This window comes from Balaenoptera acutorostrata, chromosome 11 (genome assembly GCF_949987535.1).
Source record: "Balaenoptera acutorostrata chromosome 11, mBalAcu1.1, whole genome shotgun sequence".
NCBI lineage: Eukaryota > Metazoa > Chordata > Mammalia > Artiodactyla > Balaenopteridae > Balaenoptera > Balaenoptera acutorostrata.
In genome coordinates, this window is record NC_080074.1 from 80,557,440 (window position 1) to 80,569,715 (window position 12,276).

The 12,276-nt window shown below is 38.7% G+C and overlaps 1 protein-coding gene across 6 annotated transcripts in view; it reads left to right on the forward strand.

The window, feature by feature from the left end:
- Nucleotides 1-12,276, forward strand: part of DENND5B (DENN domain containing 5B) — a 221,568-nt gene that overhangs the window by 104,467 nt on the left and 104,825 nt on the right. For all 6 annotated transcript variants that reach the window (XM_057556534.1, XM_057556535.1, XM_057556537.1 and 3 more), the window contains one exon: nt 7,935-8,601. In XM_057556534.1, the coding sequence (XP_057412517.1) occupies nt 7,935-8,601 (667 nt within the window). The remainder of the gene's footprint in view (nt 1-7,934; nt 8,602-12,276) is intronic.

Here is a 12,276-nt window from a genome sequence, read left to right on the forward strand (position 1 = left end):
ACCCTCAAAGCCCATTTTCTTTTCCGGCTATTAAGCTGTGTGGTGAATTCGTATTAATTAATACATAGACACTTTGGTAACAGTGATATCATTTTCTTGGCCTGAAGTGGAGCCTGATGGAAGGAGCATGATTACAGTTTTCATATTTCAGGGAATGTTGTATGATGGGTCTGTAATTTATCATAGTCACAAAGTAAGGTAGGAAAGGAACTTCAATGCATCATTTAGACATTAGTAGGAATTTGTTTATAAGGAATTTAAATTAATGTAATGAGTTACCAGTGGTGATTGTAAGTCCCTTTAGAGGTTCTTAAAAATACAGTAGGTCATAATTTTCAGGTCATTTAGGAAGGGTCCTTCTTAGAAGACTGGATAATATTTTGTTCCTCCATGATCTCTGTGATTATAAAAATCAGGGGCCCCCAAAATGAGTAAATCAGAGATCAGGCACAATAGGCACAGAAGTGATTAAAGGTGGACAGGGATTTCCCTGGCGGTCCAGTGGTTAAGACTTCACACTTCCACTGCAGGGGGCATGGGTTCCACCCCTGGTCGGGGAACTAAGATCCCACATGCCATGCGGCGTGGCCAAAAAAGAAAAAAAGAAAGGTGGAGTGAGACACATAGTTGTGGTTCTTTTTGAGTATTTTAAAGGTGGAGCCAAAAGACCCCATTATGATGTGATACTGTAAGGGAAGAAAATTAATATTTAGTAGTAGATGCCCACTGGATACCTCATGTATGTTACTTTCACGTACATGCTTACATGTACCCAGTGAGGATTCTTATTCATATTTTACAGAGGTTCAGTTTACTTGCCCAGAGTTATACAGGGAGTCTCAGAGGTTAAATCCAGATCATTTTTACTCTCTAGCTCACTTTTTTCCCACCTGCATGCTGCCTCCCCCAAAGAAAAGCTATGTAACTTGGTTTTGACATGCCCCAAAATGATATGGGTCACATTGGATCCTTTGTGGTATTTCTCTATCACAGTAGACCCATTCCAGTCTGGACTTACTCCAAGGATGGAATAGCATGGTACTTTTTCTAAGGACAGATGCCTAAGGCATTTGGCAGTTCAACTTTGATTCTTTACAGAGCACAGTGTACTTATTTCTCTTAACTGTTACCCTATACCAAAATAATGAGAGTTGCCTTTTTGCTGGAAGTTCATACCGTGGGGCCTAACCTCATCTTTGGTGAAGACAGTGCTATAGGTATTAAGAGGAACACAACTGTTAGTTATATTTATGAGACTTGGAGGAGCACAGACAAGCTTCTGATTAAAATAGTGAGCAAACAGCAGTGACAAAAAATAATTTATCAGCTGCTTATGCCAGCAAATTAATGGAAAGATATTAAAGAAAAGAGTGCCTAAATGAAGCAGTGGAAAAATGGATAAGAATGTAAACAGATTACAACACTTAATCTTCTTAAATTAGTAATATATTTCAAAGTATAAATTATTCTGTGAGAAATCAGAATGGTGTCCAAAACCAGTTTCTTTCTACAATATGAATCCACAGTCATTTGGAACAAAATGCCACACTTGATGTGTTTTATTACTTTTAATCATTTGGAGGGATTAACAGCAAGATATCTGTGTTAGCCTTTACCTCTATCTGCATAACATTCATCTTTAAAGCAATTATCAGCTTCCTTGACCTGTCTTTGATATTTTCTTTATGCCTTCTCTCTGAGTTATTTTACATAAGCAGAAAACATTTCCCTCTGAAGAATAGACACGTAGGCTTGTGTTTCGACGCTTAAGCACCATACAACATTTTGTTTATTGCTGCAAATCTAAAGGGATTTGCTGGTACTCCTTGAAAAATCTCTGAAAAACATCCCATTAAACTAGTCTGCATTTGGGTCATAGATTTACTTCCCTTAATTTCCTCTTTGATTTATTAGTAAGTACATTTGTATGAAGCTATAATTTATTCCCACCTAAAGGTATAAAGCTTTGTTCTTGCCTTTAGCAAAACCCCACTCCAATAAATTATCGCCTTCTGTAATATCACTCATTCTGCTAACAAAGTGGAGCTTTGGATAAGGGTCATTAATTTCATACAAATTAAGTACCCCAAAGCAATGAAACTTGTTAAATAAAAAAAATGCCATGTATATGAGTGCAGTACATATATAACAGAAAATAGATATGTGACATTTGAAATTGCTTCTGAATTAATTGCTTTTATGTCTCTTTTGGTTGTGGATTCACAGATTTTTGTGGGGGAAAAAAATGGAAGTATAATAAAACAGAGAGAACAAAACAAGTCATATACCCACCACCCAGAACTAACAGATGTCAACATTTGACAGATTTGCTTCAGAGTCATACCTTTCCTCTTAAATGAAACAAAACATTGCAAATGGAGCTGAAGTTCCCCTGTCTTCCCCCCACACCCCACCGCCTCCATTTCAGATCTTTTTAAGGAAATCTGCATATTGGCATCCATGACTGTCTATGTAATGTTCTAATAGATGGAGCTTATCCTTAAGAATGTAGAGAACCTAGGAATTGTTAGGAAGAAAATATGGTTAATACCTTTTTAAGCAAGTTTTGTGAAATATAAAGATTCTTTTTTGTATATATGTCCTAAATGAAACATCTAATGTATGATATTTCAGGTAACTAAAGAGTAATAACTATTATATAGCTCTTTATAATCTGTAAAGCTCTAAGTTTACAATTTACTATTTACTTTGATCACAAAGAAGGGTGGAGTGGAATGATGAGCGAAGAGTAAAGGGTAAAGGGTTGGCTGGAAAAAACCTATTTAGACATCCATCTTGGAAAATGCAAGGAAAAAGAGCACTATATACTTTTGACAGACTCAGGAAGTACTTGAATTTGAAATGGATAACCCTTAGTTACATTAATAGATCTGACATTGGAATGAAAGTAAGCCCTCATTTTGACCCAGCTTTAAGTTCATGTCTCACAATAAAATCATAGGAATGGGGGCTTTAATCCAGCCATTACTGGGGGAGCCCACTTGTTTTCTTAACATCGCAGCTAGAATATTTCACCGGCATCTCAAACTCAGCATGCCCAAAACTGAATTCACAGTCTTCCTGCCAATCTTGGTCAGTGAATGGTACAACCATCTACCTAGGTGCCTAAGCCAAAAATCTAGCATCATGCTTGAAAGTTCCCACTTTCTCACCCTCTCCCATATGCAATCAGATATCATCTACTTCTCTCTGCTTCTACATACCCGCCTTAGTCCAAACCAACAAGCTTTCTTACCTGGATTCCTGCAATAGCTGTCTAACTGGCCTCCTGCTCCTGTCCTTTCTGTTCTTCACACTACAGCTTCTGCTTCTGCTTTCGCCTCTCTTTGGAAGGCTCTTCCACTTCTCCTTCCCCTAGTGAATTCTTCGTATTGACCCTTCAGATTTCATTGTAAACATGATTTCCTCAGAGAAACCATCTCTAACCACCACCTTCCATCACCCTTCCAGCATTCAGCCATGTCCCCTTAGGCTCTCTTGGCACCTTGTACCTTTTTATAGCACTGTTACAGTTGCAATTAATTAATTATGTAGCTGATAGTCTACTCCCTGTCTCCTGCTATAAAGTAAGTACCATTAGGACAGGAACACTCTTTTATTCATTGCTACATCCCTAGCTTTGCACATAGTAGAGGTTCTAATCATTGAATAAATGAAGGTCTATATGCTTGCTTACAGTACTTCCATTCCCTGTCTTTGTTCAAGTGTCACCTCCACTACAAAACCATCTCTTAAACAGGAATGGTTAGGTGCTCTGTCTTCTCTATTCCTGTAATACTTGGAACACACTCTGTAGCAGTATTGATCACATTATTTTGTAACTGCTGGTTTATATGTCTCTTTCCTATTAGGCTAGAAGCTCCCAGAAGTAAGGGATTATTTTCATATTTGTCTTTTGAGTTATCAAGATCTAATGCAATACATGTCATAAAATAAATGTTTATTCAATGAAGAAAGGAAAGAGAGAGGGAAAGAAGGAAGGAAGAAAGGAAGGGCAAACTGACTCATTGAGAGTTTTATTTGTATAGTAAGAGAGAAGGAATGGGATTAATAGAAGTATAGAAAATGGAAAAAAGAATTGTTAAAATTCTAGCCACACTGCCTAAAAGAGTCCAGAGAGATAATAAGGACATTTGGTCACTCAAACCAGGAGAGGTACACAGCATTGTGAGCCCAATTTGGCTAGAGTAATCTGATGGCCAGCGACAATCTGGTCAGCAGTGACAACTCTAAATTTTTAGTTGTTGTGGGAGAATGGGGTGGGGAGGGGATATTGTTGGTAAACAGCAATATCAGGGGATAAAATATGTTGTTGAATGCCATGGTGAGCAAATCTTGACTTACAGTTTAGGATTATGAAAAATAACTTGACAAATCATATGATTCTCACTTTTAAAAATGAAAAAGCAATAGCATTTTCCAATTTATGGTTCCCAGATTAGAAATATAATTCTTAGTTTTGTTGATGTGTAGGAAGGGAATTTAATAATTCTTACATCTGTTATCTGTAGCATAGAAAGTCATTCTTCATTTTGAGCACAACTTTTGGCAAGCTTTTCCTGTAGATGTTTGAATGCATGCTGATGAAAACTACAAATCCTTGAGGGAATATTTGGCAGCTGTTCAAAAACAGTTTGAGCTGGAATTTTGTGGTTTATGATGTCAGGAAACCCTGTCAATTAAATTAAGTCTTTATGTTGACTTTGGAAGTCACTGTGTTTCTGTGTTGCCTATTTGATGTAAAAAGAGAACTACAGATTGAATGAACAGATGAACTAAATCTGATCCTGTACCCCGAACTGTTGTTTTTGTTTTCTTGTTCATTCATTTATTCATTCATTCATTCTACAAATACTTCTGTGTGCCATGCACTATACTATGCAGGTTTGAGCTTAGCCTGGAGCAAGACTGATTCAGATCATCCTTCCTACAATCTTTATTGACTATAGTAAATGTGTCAGATGAGTTTTCATTCATACTCAGTAGAAGATCTCATTGACTTGTTATGGTGAAAGCAGCTTTAATTATGAAGGCCTCATTATGAAAATATTCTGCCATGGCCTTTTATTCCCAAGATTAGGAATAAGCAAAATTTCCCCCTAACAAATCGAGGTATTCATGTGTTTTACCTAAATCTATATCTTACTTTGCCCAAATGTACACAGTAATTTAATTTTTGTCAACATACATATATAATAATAATTAAGTAAAGCTACCGTGGCTCTTTCCAATTCTTATATTCAGTGATATGAAATGTAAAGACATTTTCACTGGGATACTTATGCTGAGCTTCACAATTTTTACTTTTTATCTTTATCAGTCACCATTTATTGCGGCCCCAAATAGTGTATTGTTCCATGTGTGGTACTCTTGAATGGTTAAGGCTATTACCAGTCCTTGAGTAGTTTTCAATCTAGAGATGAAACAAAATTCGAGAAACTACTGTGTGTCAGTATACAATGTACATATGTATACTATGGTGCAAGATTTTAACTGCTTCATTCAACAAAGACTTTTTAGAGAAGAAGTGACATTTTAATGGCATTTATAGGATGAAAACACTGTTTTTTATGGAAAGATAAAGGAAGGCCTCTTTAAGGTAGTATTTATATGGAGACTTACAGGAAGTAAGGGAGTGTTTTGGGTATATATAGCTCTATAACAACCATCCCAATGTTACTTAAGTGGCTTAAAACATAGGCTGGCAGGGGTTTTTTTTCCACAAAGGGCCAGATAGTAAATAGTTGAGCGTTGTGGGCTATGCAGTCTCTGTTGCAGTTATTCAGCTCTGCTGTTGTAGTGCAAAAGCAGCTGTAGACAGTGCTTAAATGGAGGCGCGTGATGGTGTTCCAATAAAATTTTATTTTCAAAAACAACTGGCAGATTGGATTTGACCTCAGGGCTGTAGTCTCTTGATTTAAAACAACTAAATCCTCGTTTTGCTTACAGATCTGCAGTTTGAGTCGGGTTTGGCAGGGTAGCCCCTCTGCTCTACTGGATGTGAGTTAGGGTGGTTCCAGGCCGAGGGCTGGGATTGTCTGAAGGCCCCCAGCAGAGTAGGTGAGCTAAAGAGCAGTGGAGGATGGAGACAGAGAAGTCGCCGGGGCCAAGTCACGCAGGGCCTCACAAGGGCCTTACAGTGTGGGGATTTCACCTTCTCGCAAAATGAGAGACCATTGGACGGTTTTGAATAGAGTGGCATGATCTAATGTATGTTTTTAAGGATCATGTTGGCTGCTAGATGGGGAGCAGGTTATGGGGGACGAGGGCAAAAGCAGGGAGACTGGTTAGCAGGCTATTAAATAGTCATCCAGGCCAGAGAAGAATATGGCTTAGATTAGAGTAGTAAGAGTAAAGATAGAATTTGTTTCTGAATATATTTTTGAAGGGAGAACTGATCATTTTTTTTGATGGATTGGGTAATGGGGTGAGAGAGAAAGAGAAGAGTCAAAGATGACTCCGTGGCTCTAAGCGTTCCTGCTGCCTCCTTGGAGTCCTGCGAAAACCACTGCCCTTGCATGCCGGAAGGTTGACGAGCTAAGAGGCACATCTGTTTCTGTCCCTCTCCTGCTAACAACCCTTCCGAGACTTCCCAGCGTCCTCCTGAGGCTCCTGCCGTGACTCTCCAAGCCACTTCATGACCTAATGTCTCCTGCGTTCGCTCTCCGCTCCCCCCACCTTGCATTCTGCTCCCCACCCACAGTGAGCAGGTTTCAGTTCCCCAAAAGCTCACATTCTGTCTTCTGGGCTTTTGCACGTGCCCTCTCTGCCTTCTCTTCATCTCGCTAACACCTATAGACACCTATACCTATCCTCAGGTCTCCGCTTGGGCTTCCTTCATTTTTTCCCCTGGTGGCTCCCTCTTTTCTCATTTATGTCCTCCTGCTGTGTTTTTATCCTAGCAGCCTATATTTACCCTATCATAGCACTTCTAATACGTTATAATTCTTTAATCATCTGTCATCCTTACTGGAGTGGAAGCTTCAGAGGAGCAGGAACTGTGTCTTTCTCACCGTTGTCTCACCGTCACAGGGCCTAGCTCAGAAAGGCACTTAGTAAGTGTTTGTTCACAGTTTGGATGAAGGACATGTAACTCTTAAGTGAATTACATTTTTTTGGTAATGTGGGGATTTGGGAGAACTTATAAATTTTACACCAGATCGATTATTAAATCTGAAAAAAAAATGTCATAATGTATGGTAAAATTATTTCTATGCAGAAAGTATATTGTAATACAAAAGTAGAAAGGAATAATAGAAAAGTTAATAATGATCGTTATTTTAGGATAGTTGAATTACAAGTTCTGTTTTCCTTAGTGTATTTCAAATTTTCTGTAATTTGTTTAAAATGTTTTAAAGACTCGATTTTAATTTCTTGTGCTTTGTAAGTATCTTAAATATAGCATCTTTAACTCCTCATGTAATTTTATTCCCAAGTTTGACTCAATCTTGGGTAGTTCCCAAGACCTGGGGCATGATCTCTGCTGGAAATAATCTAAAATGTCTTGTTTCTACCCTTCTGCTTCAGTAAATAAAAAATCATTTAATTTTCAAAGTTTATTTTCCTAAGGATAATATTGTTCAAAATAGCAAAAATGATGTTTTTATTATTCTGTGTTTAACTTTTTTTCCATTTATCAAATGAGCCTTCACCTGTCTGTGTATTCCTCTGAAACATTATCAACATTACTCTAAAAATAGTCCTTAAATACTAAATATTTGTATAGTGCCCTTGCATATTTTGTCTTCAAGTCACTGATGCAGCAAATGTTGTAGATAAAGAAACCGAGGCTCAGAGAAGTTACATGACTTAATGAAGGTCACAAGCTCAGATGGAGCTTCACAAACATTTTTTTCTGGTTTGAAGTTGTTTGTGTACTGCCTTCTGATGCTTTTCTTCTCCTTCCTCCACAGTTGTGCATGCCTAAAGGGCTATCTTTCAGAACACAAACTGACAATAAAGACCCTCAGTTCCACTCATTTATAATTACCCGGGAAGATGGTTCTCGTACCTACGGTTTTGTTCTCACTTTTTATGAAGAAGTTACGAGTAAGCAAATCTGCACAGCAATGCAGACGCTCTACCAGATGCACAACGCAGAGCATTACAGCAGCTTGTACGCTTCATCCTCCTGCAGCATGGACTCACTGGCAAGCAGTATTGACGAGGGAGATACAACTTCCCTTTTGAAACTCCAGCGATACAACTCTTATGACATCAGCAGAGACACCCTGTATGTTTCAAAAAGTATATGTTTGATCACACCACTGCCTTTCATGCAGGCCTGCAAGAAATTCCTTATCCAGCTTTACAAGGCAGTTACCTCACAGCAGCCACCGCCCTTGCCGCTTGAGAGCTACATCCATAATATTCTCTATGAGGTGCCCCTTCCTCCTCCAGGGAGATCACTGAAATTTTATGGTGTTTATGAACCTGTCATCTGTCAGAGGCCGGGCCCCAGTGAACTTCCTCTTTCCGATTACCCGCTCCGAGAGGTCTTCGAGCTCCTGGGCCTGGAGAACTTGGTACAGGTGTTTACCTGTGTTCTTTTAGAGATGCAGATCCTTCTCTACTCACAAGGTAGGTCTGCCCTAGATTTTAGGTCTCCCAAAAGCAAGTACTTATGCTCTCAACTACTGGGGTATATTATTAGAACCAAATAATTAATGGTCCGAAGTCTCTTCTGTCTTGTGTAAAGGAGAGGGTTTTAGGTAGGACCAGAGGCTGAGAGGTTACTTCTCTTTTGGATGGCAGTGGCTGTAGAGAAGAAAAGGGAAGGAATATAAAAGCATTAACTTGGCTGACTTGAGTGTATTTGTTTTTTAATGGAAGTAGCCCTTTTTTTCCCTGATAATAACATAATCATCATAAAAGAAACATATTTCTTTTTATAATGAAAGTGAGAAATCCTCTTACTACCAGGAACATGTAGACTTCTCATTTTTTTACAGGTTAGTAAAGGTTCACATCAAGACTCAGCTGACATTGGAAAGGGATAAACGGAATCGTTGACTCTGCAGTTTCCTAAGGCGATCAACTTTGGATGGGTTGATTTCATGTAGTGAGAGAAAGGGGTATAGGCGTATGGAACAGACACGATTCTCCTAGGTCTAATAATTCCACCAAAGTTATGTGGGGGTTTTTTGTTTTGTTTTTAATCCCAAAGGAAGTTATCTTTGTGATATTTTTCATTCAAAATTCTCCCAAAACATACTAAAGAAACTAGCAGAATTTGGGTTTTATTTTACCAGTGCATCTGTGATGACTAACTTTGAGCCTAGACTAGAGCACTGGTTCTAGTCTGAACATGAATTTGGAGAGGAAATAGAGATGCTGTGTTTTAATGGATAGTGAATTGAAGGAAAATATAAAATGGTACCTGTGCCTTGATGGGTCTTTTGAAAAATGTGGCACAAATATTGGGTTAGCATTTTGCTAACTTGTACTTAGGCTGACAGAATTGTAGTGCAGTCTCCTGACTGTTGCTGTCAAGCTTATTTTACCAGTTTCCTTTTTTTCTTTTCTATTTTAAATTATAAATGAGGCTGAGCCAAGTAGGCTATATTTGTACTTCCCCATCTTGTGTGTATGTTGACACTGTTTATGTGTTGACAGCCCTTCATGAGGTTGTATTTTCTTCAGTTTATCCTACATAATGTTCTCTGATAATGTGTTCCGGTGTCTCAATTTTTGTTGTCAGGAAGTTCTTCTCTAATGACTAATCTAAATTCTTTCCTGTCCTCGTGTTCTCACTTTCTTAGTGCTGGTCATTACCGGCAGATCACCCTTTTGTATCTGAAAGATTTAATGTTAAGTAATTCTTTCTTCCTTTCTACATCTTCCTGTCTTGCTTTTTTCCCTGAAGGGGTTAGGGGCTGGAGAGTTGCTTGTTGGGACAGGGGCTTGAAGCTTAATACCCTCAGGTATATTAGCTTATTAGTAAAAAGAATTTAAATCCTAGATTTTCAAGAGATCTTCCCAGTCATTTAGTTCCGTTTCCTAATGTTCTGCCTAGAGAAGCAATTTGGGGCAGAAAGAATATTGGTTTTTGAAGTGATAACAATCATGGGTTCAAATCTCTGTTCTGTCACTTACTATCTGTAACCTTGGACAAGTTACATAATCTTCCTGAGTGTCAGTCAGTTCATCTTTATGGGGATAACAGTTTTTTTCCTTCCTCTTTCACTGATTTATTGTGAGAAAGTAAGAAACCTGTGCTGACTAAATGATAGCCAATGTTGTTGTAATTATTATCAGTTTTATTAGTCCTACATAATCCTCTATAAAATTATGCACATCTTAAGTTGTGAGGATCTGACATATTATTACATTCAAAGTATAACTTTGTTAAATTAAATAGTCAAGGCATTTGTTTCAGGGTTGAGAACTTAATAAATGTTCTCTTATACTGAATGTCATGCTTTTTAAAGAAAAAAACCCTTCGTTATCACACTTCCTGTTTTAAATAGCACTTTATGTCTCTGTGCTTGTGGTCTTGAGCTCTCATCTTTCTGCTCAGCTTGATTAGCTTATCCCATTTAGTTTATGGAGTCTGTTGAAAAGTTATAGTTGATTAATATCTACGTATTAATTTCAGTTTCAAATTAAGACTGAATATTTATGAGCATGTTTTTGTACTCAAATGAGTATTTTTTGGTAACTTGGTCTTTTATGCTGAACACAAGAGTGAATCTTGAGATTGTAGAACTCTCATACATATATTTTTAAAGTGTCATACAAAAAAAAGGCTCATAAAGTAATTTTCTAATCATTCACAGAAATCACTCTATATTAGGAATTGTACTATTAAAGTGCCTTGTACATTTTGGTCTTTTTGCCCCCTGCATTTAATCCTCTCAACAATGAGTTAGTCCTGCACATGCTTTTATGTAGGAGGAAATTGATGCTCAGGGAAGCTTAGTAACTTACCCAAGATCACACCGCTATTAGGTAACGTGGTGGAGCTGAGAATGGGCTTGGATCGGTCTTTATCCAGAACACTTATCCACATGTTAGCTGTATTGGACACTGCACTTAACCTTTCCTTATCTGTCTCAGTATTTATTTTTAAATTATAAACTCACCTCTGAGGGTCTTTTGTAAAGGTACCATGTTAAATAATTGTAGATTATCTGCGCAAATGCATATTTTAACAATGACAAGTGTCTCTCCCATTAGAGAAAGGAAGGAATGAATTAAGAGTTGTTATGTTGATTTGTACTCTGGTGCCATTCTTCATTTCTCCTGACTGTGTTAAGAGGTTTTAGTAACATCTGATACTTCATTTCTTGTTCACTGATGCCATAAAATTTAAAAACATTACAAGTCTTGAACAATTACCATGAAAACCCAAAAAGAATAAAAGTAGATGGATTTCAGTGATGAAAATGTCCTTCTAGACTGATTTGAAATTCTTGTCCACAGCCCTTTTTTTTTCCTTTATTTTTTTAAAAATGCTGCCACACACATTCCTGGGCCCTGTTTGTTTGTTTGTTTGTTGGCTGCGTTGGTCTTAGTTGCGGCACGTGAGATCTTCGTTGCGGCACATGGACTCCTCTCTAGTTGCGGCACGTGGGCTTCTCTCTAGTTGTGGCAGGCGGGTTTTCTCTCTCTAGTTGTGGCGTGTGGGCTCCAGGGTGCGTAGGCTCTGTAGTTGTGGCGCATGGGCTCTGTAGTTGGCAGCACGCGGGCTCTCTAGTTGAGACACCCAGGCTCGGTAGTTGTGGTGTGCGGGCTCAGTTGCCCTGCGGCATGGATCGAACCTGAGTCCCCCTGCATTGGAAGGCAGATTCTTTACCACTGTACCACCGGGGAAGTCCCCCACAGCCCATTTAAATCCATCCAGTCTGGGGACTTCTCCAGTGGCACAGTGGTTAAGAATCCACCTGCCAATGCAGGGGACACGCGTTCGAGCCCTGGTCCGGGAAAATCCCACATGCCGCGGAGCAACTAAGCCCGTGTGCCACAACTACTGAAGCCCGCGTGCCTAGAGCCTGTGCTCCGCAACAAGAGAGGCCACCGCAGTGAGAAGCCCACATACCGCAATGAAGAGTAGCCCTCGCTCGCCACAACTAGAGAAAGTCCACACAGCAACGAAGACCCAATGCAGCCAAAGAAAAATAAATAAAAATAAATTAATTAAAAAAAAATCTATCCAGTCTGTTATTTAGAGAGTGTGGACATCACAGTCACTTTGCAGTGGTAACTGGCTAGAAATTTTAAGCAGGGAATGAACCCAAGAGGTAAAGGCTCTTT